The 18,478-nt window shown below is 37.9% G+C and overlaps 3 protein-coding genes across 4 annotated transcripts; 2 read left to right on the top strand and 1 right to left on the bottom strand.

Moving 5' to 3' along the window:
• The first annotated feature begins 729 nt into the window (after positions 1-729).
• Positions 730-5,910, top strand: LOC119067988 (cytoplasmic FMR1-interacting protein). 2 transcript variants are annotated; one of them, XM_037171344.1, is made up of 11 exons: positions 730-843; positions 1,274-1,484; positions 1,607-1,786; positions 1,855-3,280; positions 3,342-3,741; positions 3,805-4,236; positions 4,298-4,589; positions 4,656-4,896; positions 4,959-5,292; positions 5,360-5,507; positions 5,570-5,910. In XM_037171344.1, the coding sequence occupies exons 2-11, from the start codon at positions 1,278-1,280 to the stop codon at positions 5,768-5,770; spliced, it is 3,861 nt and encodes a 1,286-aa protein (XP_037027239.1). In that variant the 5' UTR covers positions 730-843; positions 1,274-1,277; the 3' UTR covers positions 5,771-5,910. The 2 variants fall into 2 exon arrangements, with proteins under 2 accessions (XP_037027239.1, XP_037027240.1); XM_037171345.1 differs by having other exon boundaries at positions 738-756.
• A 4,271-nt stretch (positions 5,911-10,181) lies between these two features.
• On the bottom strand, positions 10,182-12,433 carry LOC119067987 (probable E3 ubiquitin-protein ligase makorin-1). Its single transcript, XM_037171343.1, has 3 exons — positions 12,248-12,433; positions 11,158-12,158; positions 10,182-11,093 (listed from the first exon to the last, which is right to left on the bottom strand). The coding sequence occupies exons 2-3, from the start codon at positions 12,127-12,129 to the stop codon at positions 10,905-10,907; spliced, it is 1,161 nt and encodes a 386-aa protein (XP_037027238.1). The 5' UTR covers positions 12,130-12,158; positions 12,248-12,433; the 3' UTR covers positions 10,182-10,904.
• A 2,916-nt stretch (positions 12,434-15,349) lies between these two features.
• Positions 15,350-18,253, top strand: LOC119067986 (protein MEMO1). The gene is made up of 7 exons (XM_037171342.1): positions 15,350-15,538; positions 16,881-16,962; positions 17,220-17,288; positions 17,348-17,569; positions 17,634-17,853; positions 17,918-18,022; positions 18,083-18,253. The coding sequence occupies exons 1-7, from the start codon at positions 15,487-15,489 to the stop codon at positions 18,212-18,214; spliced, it is 882 nt and encodes a 293-aa protein (XP_037027237.1). The 5' UTR covers positions 15,350-15,486; the 3' UTR covers positions 18,215-18,253.
• Positions 18,254-18,478: the final 225 nt, after the last annotated feature.

The raw sequence follows: 18,478 nt of genomic DNA, 5'->3' as shown, positions 1-18,478 counted from the left end.
TCTAAATTATCGAAACTGGTCTGCCACCGCCTTCGTGATCACCTCATCAATTTTTTACCCTGTACTTTTAGCATTGAACGTCAACACAAGGTATGGTCGAATGTCAAACTTTGTATGGAGTGGAGGACATAGCGATTTCATATAAAGAAACTCACCTTTCATGAGTTTGTTTATATGTATAAAATCGCAATGTCCTCCGGTTTGTATGAATACCTGGTTTATACTTTCATTGTCTTTTAGAAGCTTGGAAATAACGATTTTAAAAACGGACTAATTTTCTTAATATTAATATTCTTTTCGAAATGTCAAATTTCATACACAGAAGGCAACTTAACCTCAACTTGTAACGAAAAATTTACAAAGATATTTGTTGACGTTAAGGTTATGTTCATCTCTGTGGATGAAATCGTTGTCGTTCGTTAATTAATTTTATTCATTTTGGTTTCAAAGTTGGGAGGCTGACCCGTTCAATTTACTTTTGTTGAATACGATCTTTTTACATTTTTGATTAGTATTTAACAGACATTTCCTAGCAACCTAGATTGTGACTAATTCGATTGGCCTTTCAACATAAATCTAGTTTCGTACATGGGTATATAAAGAAAATTCGCATCTCAATGTCTTACAACTCTGTTTCTGTAAAGTTGTTTTAGTTTTGTATATTTGAAAAAGCCCACTCTTTTCACGATGCGTCTAATTCGCCGTTGACTGACACTACTGGGGTATTCTCGGTATTCTTAGCTTCTCATTGAGGGCGTAAGTCAATTATTGAAATTATATTACAAAAGTGAAGTAAAAGAAAAATATCTTTCCATGTTTTTGCATTGATTTCACAAACAAACTGTGAGTTATTTCAATATTGGTGTGGTCTTTCTTTTCGATATAAATATTAGTTTTTGCAATACGTTTTGTGTGTATCATCTACGCGAAGCAAAGTTATCTTATTTTTGTTGTTTTATTTACTCATCATCACCATAAACATAAATAATTTATTGACGGCACTATCCAGCGAAATAATTTTTGTTTTTCTGTGCATCAATATTGCATTCTGTTCGTGTTTTTGTTTTTCCAATGCAGCTTGTAGCATAAACTCAATTGAACGGACGACCGGTTGTATTAATAACAATTGAATCAATTGACTCATCAATAATTCGGTCGAAATGATGAGACGGATGTCTCAAATTAAAACAATTTGATTTTCTCCGGCCCTAGTTCTCTGTGCTCTTCTCAAATATTTCACTTAACATTCAGATTATGCAATTTGTGTCTACAGCAAAATGACGGAGAAAATAACCCTGTCGGATGCACTGTCAAATGTGGAAGTATTGGACGAATTGCCGCTACCGGATGAGCAGCCGTGTATAGAGGCGCAACCGTGTTCTGTTGTTTACAAAGCGAACTTTGACACGAATTTTGAGGATCGAAACGGTTTTGTCACTGGCATTGCAAAATATATTGAAGAAGCGACAACGCACGCAAATCTGGTAAGTTTTCTGGATTGACCTGGCTGTACTATGTTTTGACGCGGACTGCAGAACCGTCAGCCTCTCCCACCGTAACAAACTCAGGAATCATTAGTGAACGATTTCTTTACCGTTCCACACAGAATGAATTACTCGATGAAGGTCAGAAACATGCCGTCATGCTGTACACTTGGCGATGTTGTTCGCGAGCGATTCCTCAACCGAAATCGAACGAGCAACCGAATCGCGTTGAGATCTATGAGAAAACGGTTGAAGTCTTAGCTCCAGAGGTCAACAAATTACTCAATTTCATGTACTTTCAAGTGAGTACCAGTGGCAGACCATGGCCAATCACTTCAGTTTACGGTAAATTTTCATTTTAAATTTACAGCGCAAGGCGATTGAGGCATTTTCTGGTGAAGTGAAAAGATTATGCCATACCGAGAAGCGGAAGGACTTTGTGTCGGAAGCGTATCTCTTGACCCTTGGAAAGTTTATCAACATGTTTGCAGTGTTGGACGAATTGAAGAATATGAAATCGAGCGTGAAAAACGATTACAGTACATATCGTCGAGCTGCACAGTTTCTGAAAGTCATGTCCGATTCGCACACACTGCAGGAGTCACAAAATTTATCGATGTTCCTGGCTACACAAAATAAAATTCGCGACACAGTCAAGGATACGTTGGAAAAAATCAATGGGTACGAGGAGCTGCTGTCAGAAGTGGTGAACATTTGTGTTCACATGTTCGAAACGAAAATGTATTTGACGCCTGAAGAGAAACACATGCTCGTCAAGGTAATGGGCTTCGGGCTGTTTCTCATGGACAGCGATCTGTGCAACATAAACAAATTGGATCAGAAGAAAAAGCTACGCTTGGATCGCATTGATCGAATTTTCAAAAATCTAGAAGTCGTTCCGCTGTTTGGCGATATGCAAATCGCCCCATTCAATTACATAAAACGCAGCAAGCATTTCGATCCTAGCAAATGGCCACTATCCAGTTCCAATGCCATCAGTCCACAAGCTGACTTAATGGTGCACTTGCCACAGATTCGCGAAGATCACGTAAAATACATTTCGGAACTGGCGCGCTACACGAATGAGGTAACCACAACGGTCAAAGATAATCCGTCTGATGCGGAGAATCGAGCCACCGCTGATCTAGCCTTGCGTGGATTACAATTACTGTCTGAATGGAGCAGTGTGGTCACGGAACTGTACTCGTGGAAGTTGCTGCATCCGACCGATCATCATCAAAACAAAGAGTGTCCCGTTGAAGCCGAAGAATACGAACGAGCAACGCGATACAATTACACCGAAGAAGAAAAGTTCGCTTTGATTGAAGTCATTGCGATGATAAAGGGTCTGCAGGTGTTGATGGCCAGAATCGAAACGGTTTTGTGTGAGGCAATACGACGCAATATTTATGCAGAGCTGCAAGACTTTGTTCAGTTGACGTTACGAGAGCCATTACGAAAGTCCGTGAAGAACAAGAAAGACCTGATTCGCAGTATTATGATGTCGGTACGAGAAACATCGGCCGATTGGCAAAAGGGATCTGAACCGTTGGACGATCCAATATTGAAGGGTAAAAAAGATCCGGACGGTGGATTTAAAATAACAGTCCCTCGACTCAACGTTGGACCATCGTCCACGCAGTTGTACATGGTCCGGACAATGCTTGAATCGCTGATTGCCGACAAATCTGGCGGCAAAAGAACTTTGCGAAAGGACATCGACGGTGCTTGCTTAGTACAAATCGATCAGTTTCACAAGACTTCCTTCTGTTGGAATTATTTACTGAACTTTAGCGGTAAGTCTTATATTCGTCCTCGCCCAATTTCCATAGTGCTAACGGTGCCTTTACCTCGTAGACACACTGCAGCGATGTTGTGACCTATCCCAACTTTGGTATCGTGAATTCTACTTGGAAATGACAATGGGTCGCAAAGTCAACAAATGTCTTGTGAGACATCAGCACAACGAAGAGTGCAGCGATTTAGTGACGATGGAGAAGCGCATACAATTTCCAATTGAAATGTCCATGCCGTGGATTTTGACCGATCACATCTTACGAACAAAAGAACCGTCGATGATGGAATTTGTGCTGTATCCGTTGGACTTGTACAATGATTCGGCGCATTATGCGTTAACAGTGTTCCGGAAGCAATTTCTTTATGACGAGGTTGAAGCTGAAGTGAATCTGTGTTTCGATCAATTCGTCTACAAACTCAGCGAACAAATATTTGCCCACTACAAGCAACTGGCTGGAAGGTATGCTCTTAATATGAAATTAAAGTTTTTTCGGTTTGCTGAAATCTAACATTGAAATTCCAGCATCTACTTGGACAAACGATTCCGTGTCGAATGCGAAATTCTCGGCTTCAATTTCCAATCTTATCCGCGAAATAATCGCTATGAAACACTGCTAAAGCAACGGCACGTTCAACTGTTGGGACGGACCATCGACTTGAACAAACTTATAACGCAGCGCATCAACGCAGACATGCAAAAAAGCTTTGAGCTTGCCATCAGCCGCTTTGAGTCGTCCGATATATCCGGTGTGGTTGAACTGGAAGGTTTGCTGCAGGTCAATCGGATCTGTCACAAATTGCTCAGCAAGTGGTTGGCATTGGACGATTTCGATTGTATGCTGAAAGAGGCGAATCACAACGTCTTGGCTCCTTATGGTCGAATCACGTTGCATGTTTTCGTTGAATTGAATTACGACTTCTTGTCCAATTACAATTACAATGCTGCAACGAACAGGTCAGTTATCGGTCAGTGATTGAAGTCGATTCGATTTTCTATTTTGAATTTTCAAATTCAGATTCGTGCGCAGCAAAGCTATTTCATTCACCCAGCCACTACAACGTGAAAAACCGCCAATAATGTCACATTACTATTTGTGGGGTTCGAAGCAATTGAATGCGGCATTTTCTGCACAATACGGCCAATATACTGGATTTGTTGGAGCTCCCCACTTCCATGCTATGTGCCGTTTGTTAGGCTACCAAGGCATTGCTGTGGTCATGGAAATCATTCTGAAAGACATTGTAAAGCCGTTGATCCAAGGCAATCTTCTTCAATTCACAAAGACTTTAATGCAGGCCATGCCAAAGGTGAACGATTCATAATGGCCAATCGTGGTCGACGAAATGTTGATTTTGAAATTTTTTATTGTTCAGACGTGCAAGCTTCCTCGGTGCGACTATGGATCGCCTGGAATATTAGGCTATTATCAAGCGCAACTGGTCGACATTGTGCAATATCCCGATGCTCGAACGGAATTCTTCCAATTGTTCCGCGAATTCGGCAATAGCATCATATTCTGTTTGTTAATCGAACAGGCGCTGTCACAAGAGGAAGTGTGTGATCTACTACACGCCGCACCATTTCAAAACATTTTGCCGAGACCATTCTGCAAAGGTTTGTTACATTTTCCATCCGACCAATAACCTATTTCCATTGACCAATTCGTCGCGACTCAGATGGCGAAAAACTGGAAACGAAACAGAAACGTCTGGAGGCTAAATATTCGGCTCTGCAAATTGTCCCAAACATCGAAAAGTTTGGCAATGCTAAGCAAGCAATGATCGCTCGTGAAGGAGATCTGTTGACGCGTGAACGGCTCTGCTGCGGACTCAGCATCTTTGAAGTAATTCTGGGCCGTGTCAAAGGCTATTTGGATGATCCGGTTTGGGCCGGTCCACCACCAGCAAATGGAGTAATGCACATCGATGAATGCTCCGAATTTCATCGACTGTGGTCAGCACTTCAATTTGTTTATTGCATTCCTCTTGCAGTTAACGAGTACACTGTAGAGTGAGTTGTCTCGTCATTGATCATTGATTAAAGGTTCCGCTGAACTTTAACCTTAAATTCCAATTAGGGAGCTCTTTGGCGAAGGATTACATTGGGCTGGATGTACGATGATTATGCTGTTGAACCAACAGAGGCGATTCGAGGCTTTAGACTTTTGTTATCACATCTTGCGTGTTCAACGTGTTGATTGCAAGGATGACACAGTCAAGGGAATCGTAAGTTAATGTTATTGTTAACCGTGACGGAAAGTAATTGTGTGTCGATTTCCTATGTGCAGAATCTGAAGCGTATGGTGGACCGTATTCGTCGCTTCCAAGTTCTCAACTCTCAGATATTTGCTGTGCTAAACAAATATCTGAAAAGCGGCGACGGTGAGGGCTCCAATGTGGAACATGTTCGTTGTTTTCCGCCTCCGCCGCATCCGACAATGATGCCGTCGCATTATCATGACCCGAATAAATTGAGGCAACAAAATTAGAGAAACATTTTCGGTTGATGGAAATGTTCTATTTTGTTTGTTGTATGTTATCAGCAACGGACAACATTACTAATTAGATGTAAGACCATATTGAGGTAAAAACGACATTAATATTTATTAAATTATCGCTTGAATAATTAGATCGATTTGCACGTAAATTGATTGGCTCATCGTTGCTCTTCCGTTTATTTCCATGATTTCACTTCAACAAACAATCTCAAATATCGTCAGAAAAACCGAGCGAGTCCCGAACAGTTCAGGTCATATGATTATCGAATTTTCCAAAAATTAGTCGGTTTACAAAACAATTTCTGACCACATGACAACTATTTAACTGTTACAAAACGTCATTGTACTTTCGGTGAAATTGTCGCCTCTGATTCGATTCACCACCACAAAGACACGGGCATATTTTTTTGAATTGGAACCTCGGCAATTTTCCGCTATCAAAATTTTTTCTCCGCGAATAACGGATTTGTTCCACAATTTTTCCGGCTCTTTCCATCCCCGAAAGTTTTGGTTGTCTTACCACATAACTCGGCGGTTCGCTGATGGTAAATCTTCAAAATCTGTAAAAATCGTCTATCAGCGGACGCCTGAGTTTCTATGGTGAACGAATAAAACTGGCTGGAGACGATAGAGCGTGAAAAACTATGGAACAAATCCGTTATTGGAGGAGAAAAAATTTTGATAGCGGAGAACGCCGTAGAATATGGGTTTGAAAATGCAGACCTCCGCCAATTGCAATTGTTTTGTATGACCAGTTACCTCAGATCAAATTTTTAACACTTTGAGGCAATAGATGAAGGATCAGTCTAATGCCTGAAACTACGATTTTTTCTTGAAACTAGAGTTTTCAGTCTTAAAAATTGTAACGCAACAGACCGTTATTGGCGGAATCTGCCCTTAACATAAGATTTTCTTGTGTGGTAGTTAAAACAAGTAATTTTTGATCGTTCATCTGTACTGTCCGATAAAACTGATGCGTAGTGGTGTGTCTTGAAGAAGACGACACAGAAATACAACGAAATTTTGTCAATGGACAATAAAATGATGCATCCTCTGTTGTACTCTCTCTCTCTCTCTCTTTCTCTCTCTCTCTCTCTGTTATAATCCGTGTTTTTATCCGAATTTCTTGGTTACGATCATTCAAAAAATTAAATCCAAACTCGTTCCGTTCCTTTGAGTCTCAGTTGAGTTGAACTCGAAAAGATTCACCGAGAAAAATTATTTTATTTGAAGAAGTGTGTGGTTGGCCTAATTTCTTTTTCGAGTAAATTTTAGTTATTTCGCTTCACAGCAAATACAGACAAATAAAAGACAACAAAAATCAGACACAATTCCGAGAAGTACCGAAAAGAATCTACAAAAAATGTTGCAGTAAAATAAATATAATCTGACCGGCCTAAGTAATCCAGGCAAAATTTCAACAAAATAATAAATTGGACGACTAAAAATTGTCATATGTATATTCGGAACACAAGTCCTCTAAACTATCCATACTGTCTACAAACTAATATTATGGCAAAATGTTTTTCTCTATTTTTTATTTACAAATTTATATTAAATGTTAGGCGCAATTTTTTTTATAGAAATGTAAGTTAAATAAAATAAAAACAACAGTGAATGGAAGGCAGACAAAGAAAATTACATTTTCTATTCCTTTTATATATAAAAAAATCTTAAGAACTAAGAGAAATAAAATAAAACAAAAGTTTATTTAGTAAATACAACAAAAAAAAACAGAACTGTTTCAATCCCTTCGATGATATGTCAATGTGAGATAATAGTAGATTATGCACCTCTGTTCAAAATGTTTATTTTGGGGATTTGGACGCCTGCAGCTCCGAAGAATCATCGAGATTCACCGAAGATGCTTCGGCGATTCACTGAAGAATCATCGAGATTCACCGAGGTTGCATCGGCAAATCATAGGAGATTCATCGGTGATTCACCAAAGATTCATCGCCAATTCACCGAAGATTCATCGCCAATTCACCGAAGAATCATCGAGATTCACCGAGGTTGCATCGGCAAATCATAGGGGATTCATCGTTGATTCACCAAAGATTCATCGGTAATTCACCGAAGATTCATCCAGATTCACCGAAGATTCTTCAGTGATTCACCAAAGATTCAGTGGAAATTGAAACTGTGCACTGACAACCCCCACCGTTTACTTTGCAAGGTGAGTGACAATTGTGCCCATGAAATTACAGATTATTACTCTTTTTACCACGTTATTTAAAATATTTTCCGAATGAATCCATTGGGATGAAAATGACACGGTTCGATAGGAATAAATTTTACACCCACGATGTGTTCTGATGCCTTCGCTGTATCATTCTATGTTCAAATCTACTGATATTGACTACTTTTATGCGTAGAATAGACGATAGACTCTTGCCTTGAATTTTTGTGAAGTCTCGTAACCAGGTAGTGCTCAGAGAGACTGAGTGACCCTTCACTTCTTCTTCCTCCCTAAATGTGTGTATACTGTAACAGTATTACTGTTATGCTAAACTAATAAGAAAAAGTGCTCAATCTTTGTCGGAAATATTTCGGATAAGAATTTTCGACAAAACAAATTTTCTGATTTGAATTTTAATAATTCTGAATAGAGATAGGTACATTGTTTATGAGTTTTTCTTAGGTTTATGATCGATCGATGGACACCGTGAACAGTTATAGTTTGCTGTAGAATGCCGGCGAATTTGACCAGCATCAATAACTCGAGTGTAATAATAATAATAATGACTTCATGCATACCGCACACTATGACAGAATTAATGTTCGGTATAATACCCTGAAAAACAGCATTTAATGTTGACATATTCACGGCAATGGAATAAAAGACGATGCTTTCCCGGTGGACTATATTGTTGATTTATGAGTAATCAGAATAATCTAGGAGTCAGTGAATTAGTTTAGTTTGCCGTGAAGAATATATATTATGCACCTATTGCCAAGATTGATATTTTGACGTGCAGGACATTATTGCCCTAGCCGAAGGCGTGGGCCATAATGCCTACACGTCAAAATAACAGTCTGACAATAGGTGCATATCATATTTTATCTGTCGAGAACAGATATATCGAGATAAACAAAAACTCCCTAGAGGGATAAGCTCGAGATTATCGTTCTAGACAGATAAAAGTATTTTGTCAGTCTATTTGTAATATTCAGTGTGAAAGGACGTTTTTGATTAAAGTTTTATTTTATTTTGTATCTCTGTTGATTTATTGAAAGCTCCTGGAAATCTGCTAAACCAACAGGTTATGGGCCCAGGTCACGGAAGAAGGAACGGTCGAAATTAAATTTTGGAAAAGAATAATTTTGGTGAAATTCTGAAGAAAAGAAAATATGGTGACGAAAATGGCTACGATAATGGATTTGAATTTATCTGAACGATTTTAATGTAATGTGGGAATTTGGTACGAATATGGCAGCGATAATGGACTCGAGTTTCCGGTGTCAGTGGTGTTGGGAGTAGCCTACGCTATAGTCCAGCTGATAACCGTGATGAATAAGGAAATCTGAAGTGGTAGAAGGAATGGACCACAAGAATTTGAATTTGGACTTGAATTGACTATGGAGTTTGAATTAGTCATGGCAGAATCGAATTGATCATGGGATCCAGAAGCGTTAATGGAATGTGTATTTATCGTGGAATCTGGTATCTGGAAATGAATCATGGCAGAGAATTGATCGTGGGAACAGAAGCGATCATGGCTGATGGACTTGGTTACAGTCGAATGAGATGTGGACGATCAGAATTTTGAATCAATGGTTATAAAGAACAAGCGTGGAAAGCGATCGGAACTGTGGAAGAATCGGAACGAACAAACACACGATTGGAATTGAACGAATCCGGAATTAGAATGGATTTGGAATTGCAGCGTGGAATTTGGACACGGAATACGAAGTATGATCTGGAAGTTAGATCGGGAAGTGAGATTTGGAATAATTATTTAAAATTGACCTATTTGGATTAAGGAGGAGTTCTAGATTATTCTCATTAAGGAGGAGTGTTGATTTATGAGTAATCAGAATAATCTAGGAGTCAGTGAATTAGTTTAGTTTGCCGTGAAGAAAAGTATTTTGTCAGTCTATTTGTAATATTCAGTGTGAAAGGACGTTTTTGATTAAAGTTTTATTTTATTTTGTATCTCTGTTGATTTATTGAAAGCTCCTGGAAATCTGCTAAACCAACATATATTTCGTCCTGTCATTTTTATACATTTTTTTAAAGTCCTGGCCGCTGATTGATTTTTCGGCCTAATTTTATTATCTTGTCAGGAGATATTAGGTTTTGGATTTTTAACTCTAGAGGTGTGTTAGCCGGCCTTGTATCGGGCGGAAAGGTGCAAAAAAAAACGAGATTTGTTTTTGTTGTTAGTTAGTTATCACGTTTTTGATAATATTTTTATTTTTAAGAATATTATATTATTACATTTGTGAACTATTGTCAAATGAAATCAATCACTTAATTTATAGCTGCAATCTCAACCTACATTTATATGAACAATATTTGATTTTTTTTTCTTCATTTTTTTTGTTTTGTTTGTTTAAATACGATTTCATCTAATTGGGAAAAAACAAATTTCTTCTTTTTTTTAATAATTTGAGAGGTTTTGATTAACAATTCAATTTCATTGAATATTTTAATAGTAAATATATATGTGGTTACGCTTCATCATCTTATTCATTTTTTGTTGTTTTTTCAGAGATTGTGAACGAAAATTTTCTATTACACTTAACAAATTAACTAATTAGACTAATTATGTTTTTACGCAACTGTTTGTTTTTGTTTGTTGTTTTCGAGAATAATAAATGCATTTTTGTGTTGTTCTTTTTTTAGTTAATACAATAATAATAGGGTGGGGGCACTATGGACACAATCAACAGCGAAAAATTTACGAATTTTCATCATTTGTTACGAACAGAAAAATAATTTTTAAATTTTGAATTCAGTAAGTTTGACATTATAACGGAGAAAATTTAGCAAATTTCATGGAATCAATTGATTCGCCTTACACAGAAAAAAAAATAGGAAAGAAAAATAGGAGACGAAATTCGAAATAGATCGAGAAAAATGGTTTTTTTCTTTTCTTTGCAAACAAACGAAATAATTTTACGAAAACAGTGCTAAGTTTACCGTGTCAATATCAAACAGATCGAGTTCGGAATATTCTGATTCTTCACTTTCGGCTTCTGCAATAAAACTGGCTAAATCATCAAACCATTGATCCCGCTCATGCATGAAATCCCACAACAATATTTGGTCATCGCCTAAACGATTTCGACGATTATTTGGTGGCGGCTGAAATAATTTTTTTTTTCGTTTTATTCTTCTCAATTCGAAATTTAATTTCTTTTAGACTTACCAGACCAACATCGACCCGTTTGCCGTCTTTCAATGCGTGCTTATAAAAACATTTATTACCAAACGGACACGTTCCATCGCCCTGTTTGAAATATTTGCATTGTTTCGCTTCCAACGCTTTTTTGTAGTCCGACAGCAGTTTATCCTTATCGTCTTTTGTATCCACCCAATACGCACTGGGGCACACAAAATCGGAAGTTGTGCGACATTCTGGACAGGCTCGAATTATTTTCGTTTCAAATTGTTTTTCCTGGCGCCACTTTCGAATGCATTCCAAGCAGAAAATGTGATTGCAATTGGGCAAAATGCCGAACCGTTGTTCGCGCGCCTTTTCCATAATCACCTCGAAACATATACCACAAGATTTATCGCGCGATCGTGCCACTGCAAATGCCAGTTCCATATCGTTTTCGTGTTGTTGAATACATTCTGTACGGTGCTTTTTACGCTGTTGTTTGTCTGTCGGATCCAAGCAATAGCATCCACATAAATCACATAAATCACCATGTTCATAGTCACATCGATCTCCGTAACGGCACTTTGATTCACCTGGTTTTAAATACGGACATAATGTGCTCATCACCGACGAAGCAGCAACATCACTGTCAGCTGTTTTTATTATACCCAAATTGCTGCAACCGACAACTTGTGCATACGATTTTATTAACGATTGGTTTATTGTTACTTGAACATCGTCGTCATCATGATCGTCATTATGTGTTTGATATTGTCTAGGTACAAATTCTGGTGCCATAACCCAAACATTTGGATCAATTGTTGTTTTTACGACAATAGGCGAAGATTGTGATGAATTCGACGATGTTGGTTCCTTTTGATGTACTAACTGTACTAACTGTTTTGTGTTGTTTGATTTTAGAGGTGATAATGGCTTCAGGTCCTTGACAATATCAGTTGTAGCTGTATTTTCTACAATTGAAATTGATGGCACGACATCGTCGACAGCACGATCCATTCTTTAAACGAAATGAAAGTGTGGTGTGTCTATCGAGAAAATATATTTCAGCGATCATTACTTTTTCTGGTTGACAAAAAGTCAAACAAATATATCTGTGGCAAACGGTCAGTCTTACTCTAAAAATCTGGATTCTCTTCAATCGTCAGCTATTGTCTGCTATTTACTCGAATACAGAAGGCAAATACGACTACGTCGAATACGTTCTTTTAGTGTATGCACAATTTTCTTCTTGATGGAATGAAATGAAATGAATTGAATGGCGATATTTTAGTGGTATCAACTGTCAGAGTTGGTGCTGGCATCTGTGCCACTATTGATTAAACACACCCATTTAGCGGTCAATTTAACGTAACAACACTTTAAATTCTGCTCCTCATTTTAGGTCTCATCATTGTCCGCTATAAGTCGGTGTCAATGTGTTCAAAAATGAAATTTAAAGTCCTAAAGTACTAATATATTCTTTTGAATAACGAATTTGTAGTCCCAGCGGTTTGAAGGACTTTACAGGATGTAAAGAGGGATTCTTTTGAAAATCCACCTATCAAAATCGGACCCATTTCGTCTGGGATGGATATATACATGGTTTGAAAGGTCTTTGCCAGTAGACTTCAAAACAGGCCTCACATAGTCTCGAGCCTCTCCTGGTTGCTGGTGGAAGATGTCCGAACTTGGAAAAATAGTGTATTTTATCCGAATTTTTTGGCCGTTATAAATGATTGTTCCGGGTGAGAGAGGGGTCTTTGGAAAGCTGAGCTTAAGTACTTTCGGGTCATGCCTAGTTTGATTAGATTTATTGATATATGTTTGCAAAAATTTGCAAGAAAAATTGTCAAAATCTGTGTGAACTTTAGACAGATCTGGGCTGGTACTGATGACGCTTAATGTGAACCTAACATGCTAGTCGTAACATACATTGTCTAAGCTTTCCGTTGATACCTCATTTGTAGTGCTGGTGATTGCCGAAATAACAGAATATTTTGTTAGTACAACCGCTACTCGTAAAACTCGCCAGCAATCCCCAGCACTGCAAATGAGAAATCAATGGAAAGCTTAGACAATGCGTGTTACGACTAGCATGTTAGGTTCACATTAAGCGTCATCAGTACCAGCCCAGACCTGTCTAAAGTTTAAACAGATTTTGAAAAAAATTTCTTGCAAATTTTTGCAAACAAATATAATTGAATCTAATCAAACTAGACATGATCCGAAAGTACTTAAGCTCTGTTTTCCAACGAGTCCACTCTCACCCGGAACGATCATTCATAACGGCCAAAAAATTCGGATAAAAAACTCTATTTTTCCAAATTCGGACGTCTTCCACCAGCAACCAGGAGAGGCTCGAGACTATGTGAGGCCTGTTTTGAAGTCTACTGGCAAAGACCTTTCAAACCATGTATATATACATCCCAGAAGAAATGGGTCCGATTTTGATAGGTGGATTTTGAAAAGAATCCCTCAAAGTATACATCTGACAATGTGTTGCCAACGTTATCAAGCGTACAAGCAGTGTTTTGCATTGCAATCGTCCACAGTTTTGTTTGTCCACATCGTTCCATATGTTGTGGAATTCGTTACCCTCACTCGTCACGTGTGGAAGGTGTGGATTGGTAGAAATGTAAAGGTAATTGATACTCTTATGCAAAGAACTACTCATGTATCGAATGGAACACAAGTAAAAGCTTATCTTGGGGTCCCTCGAATAAACGTGCTATGAGAATCGCAAAGAGTTTGATTATTTGCTTTTCTATGGGATACTGGGATACAACTGGGATACCCCGTGGTTCTTGGATCGGTTACTAATTGTTCGCTCAAATGTTGTATGTTTGTACCGTTAAGATTGTGTTTCAGCAAATCAATTTCGGTTTTAACACTAATTAGTGAATGACTTCACAGAATGAAGGTGTTGAGGAATTTCACGCCGTGTCATTCACAATAACCCACAAAGTGACATCTTCCTTATACAAAATGTGTCATTCTGTCAATTTTTGTGAATGACGCGGCGCGAAAGTCCTAGCAGCCAGAATGAAGTGTACACCTGCACACCTCCCTCAAATTGAATATAAAGAACGCTTCCATTTCAATATTTTGGCATTTAAGAAAACTCGAGTACTTTCAATAATTTCAATTACTTTGTGTTTAACACGGACATTAGCAAATACGTTTTTATTGGCCGTAGCCTTAGGGGCCATTCACAAATTACGCACGCTCTTAAGGGGGGAGGGGGGGTTTGACAAAAGCGTACGCTTCATACATTTTTGAAATTTTCTCCATACATTTTTGAGTGCAAGGGGGGAGGGGGGGGGTCTGAAATTTCGAATTTGATGCGTGCGTAATTTGTGAATGGCCCCTTATATTACACGAAAACAAGCCTTTTCATTCCTATGTATGTTACTCTCAACAGTCATTGACAAATTACGTGTTTTTTCCCATTTTTGTAAATCTACAGTCGGTGACTTTGAAATAAGTGGCGGGTTTCGGTTCAGCTGTTTCTCAGCTGATCCACTCATACAAGCAAATATCGTTTTACGTCTTAATAAATTACCTCGCGAGCGTTCACCCGTATAATTAGGCATTAAGTCAAATCACTTCAAGCAAAAGTAGCTGCCCAATAGAGTGCTATTTCGAAATTAGTTTTTGCAGTGTCCTAGGGTTGTGTTACACACTATCAAGTTTCATTACCCTATTTTGATAACACCAACGCAGCATGAGCTGTACTCTAAATAGGTTACGAAAACTTGACAGTGTGTCACACTTGTGAAACACTGTAAAAAAAACAATTTCATACAAAATAGTACTCTATTTGGCTGCTGTCAACTGTGATCACTTTTGCTTGAAGTGCGTTGGCGTCACTCATGCCTTTAGTTCATTGATTTATCAGATTGATTTGTATGAGTTGATCAGCTGAAACAAAATGCATTACTTATTTGAAAGTCTCCGACTGTATGTAAAGTTGGTAGTAAGTTATATGTACTTGAATATGTTTCAGCTAATACTGATAAGACGAGAACAACACCAGCCAGAATTCATCACTGATTTGGTCATCGATGTCGGCAATAGATGACCAGCTATTTCTAAGAAGACATTTTCTCCTCCTATATAATACGAACTCCCATCCGATTTTTCTACTCAGTCTGTCATTTAAAAAAAAAATGTCGACAAATTTTACGAAATACGTAATTGACAGCCCTGAATAAAATCCGACGTTTCTGACATTTATACACTCAGTCCTTTTTTAGTTTGTTAGCATCATACTGCTGCATTGGTCGGTTCTTTGTTTGATTGTACCGTGCAACATTTTTTTTATTCTATAAAAAAATAATTAAAAATACATTTAACTGTACGAATACTAAGAGAATGTCTTCTTATCGGCGTGCAACTCACTCTGGAAGTTGGTACACCGATTCTGGTATGTGTTTATGTGTATAATATAATATGCATGTTAAATTGAACGATGATGAGGGTCTCTCATTAAGTAAACAATAATTCATATGGGCTTAACACTCATATCGAAAAATGCAAGATTAGGATGGATTTTTGATAAAAAAAATTTACCAATTTTGAGTAATGAGCCAGGTAATGAGTGAAGCGATAAATCATTTTTTAAATAATAATTTACGGAATGAACCAAATTATTTATTTTTGTTGATCACCTTTTCTTTGTTACTCATAGTTGTGAGATCTTAAAGAAACTGTATGTAAATGGCTCCTGAAAAAATTCAAAAGAGTCAGAACGAATCTGGGAATATAAATAAAAGTCAGCAATTTCTGCTTGCACTTCTTGGATCTTAACATCGACTGGATAACTAAAAATCGTGTACGAGCTCAGGAGTAAAAATATTCACATATCCGATTTCTGGCTCTTCCTGGTAATTAGGATTACACGGCACAGGAATTACCACTTTCTAGGGATAATCTTGTTCGGTTCGTCTTTTGTGTGGATTGTACTTACAGTCACATAACAACTAAAAAAAACCATAAAATTGAGCCAATTTCTATTTATTCACAAATTGACTGTGCATGAATCTCAATTGTCGACCAGTGACTTCTCCGGAGTGACTTGCTCTAAGTTCCGTGCCACCAACAAGTCATTATCTGCATCCGAACAGGCCACACTCTTCCAAACGTCTTCGTACAAATCAGCCAGGAGAAGATGATTGTTTTCCATTTTCGAGATCCCACTTTTCAATTCCTTGACGGCCGTTGTCATAATGTGCAATTCCGGTATGTCGTGGCAGTGATGAATAGCCTTGCAAAGATTTTCAAAGAAATTGTCCTCTTCGCACTGGTCGTTCAGCATGAGCTGACACTTTTCGCCAATCGAACTGATTTCATTTACAAAATTTTTGGTAACATTCTCAAACGAAATATCGGACAGCAAATTTTTTGCATTCATAAACATGCTCTGAGTATCGCAAAGTTCCTTCTTGAGTTTGGTTATTTGTTTTTCTATGGGATACAACTCTGCGGTACCTGGATCGGTGGGCTTTGTTCTCTCGAATGTTGCACCGTTCAGATGGTGTATCAGTGAATTTATTTCGGTTTCAAGATCTCTTTCGTTCATTGCTTTTTGAATATTTAAATTCACTTACGTTTTAGTATATTTAAGCAAACATCAGCCACACTTGCTGTAGACTGGTATTGATTTTCAGTTATGTAAATAAATGGTGTTGCTATGATGATGTTGAAGTTGATGATCTAATGAAGCAGTGTGTTGTTGAGTTGACGTTTTTTTTCGGTTTTTATTTCAGGTTCCGAATTAAATAGACAATTGGATAAGTGGTTAAATGATGCCGAATTAAGTTTTGGGCCAGCTCGAGCCATTATTGCACCGTAAGTGTATTAATTGAATTGTAATCGGCAAGTCTGAGCATATATCGGTTCTATTGAGTGCACTTATACGGTATATGGATTGTCAGTGGAGACACTTTCGCAATTTGATGAGAAAATACTGCAGCTACGATTGTGCCATTGAAGATATTTCGCGAAAAACAGTTTGCTGTACTCGTAGAGTTAATGTTCAACCAAGTCCATCCAAACAGTCAGTTATTTTCATAAAAATGTAATTTTCATTTTTCGCATTCTTTCAGGCATGCAGGGTATTCATACTGCGGTGCGAATGGCGGTTACGCTTATAGACAAGTTAGTCCAGCAGTGGTGTAAGTATTTGTGCCAGCTACACTTGACAATGTCTAATCGAATTCCTCTTTGTCAAAAGGAAAAGAGTTTTTATTCTTGGGCCATGCCATCACGTACGAATTTCGACGTGCGCCTTATCCAATTTTACAACGATGAAAACGCCATTGTACGATCTCAAAGTCGATGCTGAAATTAACAGAGAATTAGCCGAAGTTGGATTCACGTATATTCCGAAAGACGCTGACGAAGATGAACACAGCATAGAGATGCATCTTCCATACGTTGCCAAAGTGATGGAAGAGTGAGTAAACGGAAACGGAATATTTGAGGTGCACGATTCAAATTGTTGCGAATCCATTTTGCAGCTTTAAAGATCAATTCACGATCGTTCCAATAATGGTTGGTGGACTGACACCGGAAAAGGAGGCAATTTATGGCGAGAAGCTAGCCAAATACTTGGCTGATCCACAGAATTTATTTGTTATTTCTTCCGATTTCTGTCACTGGGGTGAACGTTTTCGATACACCAATTATGATGAGTCGTGTGGACCCATCTACAAGTCCATTGAGGTCTTGGACAAGCAGGTAAATACAATTACCATTCATAATACGAGCACAGGTGAATTGATTTCAAATCATCTTATTGCAGGGAATGAACATTATCGAATCGTTGAATCCGAAAGAGTTTACGAAATATTTAAAAAATTGTGGAAACACAATTTGTGGTCGCCATCCCATTGGAGTATTATTACAGGTGACAATTTACATGAGCAGTATTAACTCGGAGCAAATACTCAACTAAATTCAATTTCAGAGCATAAGTACCCTTCAAGCTCGTAATTACAAAATGAGTCTAAAGTTTCTGAAATACGATCAAAGCAGCAAATGCAGAGACTTTTCGGATTCCAGTGTTAGTTATGCATCGGCGTCGTTAATATTCGAATAATACGTTAGGCCGTATTAGTTCAGTGCCGCTGTTCAGTCTGAGCTGCTACAATAATTAAGAACGATTTCATCAGACTTTTTATGAATTATTTTTCCTAAAAAAAGATTTTTTTTTACTGAATTTTGGATTTTCTACTTTAAAAATTTAATTTTTTCATTTTAATTTTTGAATAAAAACGAAAGAAATTTTTGTTGAATTTGCTTGTATCTCTTCTATCCTGTGGAACTCCTCAAAATGGCAATTACATTATTGATGGCCGATATA

This window comes from Bradysia coprophila (assembly GCF_014529535.1).
Source record: "Bradysia coprophila strain Holo2 chromosome X unlocalized genomic scaffold, BU_Bcop_v1 contig_132, whole genome shotgun sequence".
NCBI classification, from domain to species: domain Eukaryota; kingdom Metazoa; phylum Arthropoda; class Insecta; order Diptera; family Sciaridae; genus Bradysia; species Bradysia coprophila.
Note: the sequence above shows the minus strand (reverse complement) of the source record. Positions and strands in the feature narration are given on the sequence as shown.

Bases quoted from the DNA above. Each gene is read 5' to 3' on its own strand.
- LOC119067988 (XM_037171344.1), top strand. From the start codon at position 1,278: ATGACGGAGAAAATAACCCTGTCGGATGCACTGTCAAATGTGGAAGTA. The intron at 4,590-4,655 runs GTGAACGATTCA...TTTATTGTTCAG, and splicing joins TAATGCAGGCCATGCCAAAG to ACGTGCAAGCTTCCTCGGTG. The intron at 5,293-5,359 runs GTGAGTTGTCTC...AATTCCAATTAG, and splicing joins GTTAACGAGTACACTGTAGA to GGAGCTCTTTGGCGAAGGAT.
- LOC119067987 (XM_037171343.1), bottom strand. From the start codon at position 12,129: ATGGATCGTGCTGTCGACGATGTCGTGCCATCAATTTCAATTGTAGAA. The intron at 11,094-11,157 runs GTAAGTCTAAAA...AAATTATTTCAG, and splicing joins AACGGGTCGATGTTGGTCTG to CCGCCACCAAATAATCGTCG.
- LOC119067986 (XM_037171342.1), top strand. From the start codon at position 15,487: ATGTCTTCTTATCGGCGTGCAACTCACTCTGGAAGTTGGTACACCGAT. The intron at 17,289-17,347 runs GTAAGTATTTGT...CTTTGTCAAAAG, and splicing joins CAAGTTAGTCCAGCAGTGGT to GAAAAGAGTTTTTATTCTTG. The intron at 17,570-17,633 runs GTGAGTAAACGG...TCCATTTTGCAG, and splicing joins GTTGCCAAAGTGATGGAAGA to CTTTAAAGATCAATTCACGA.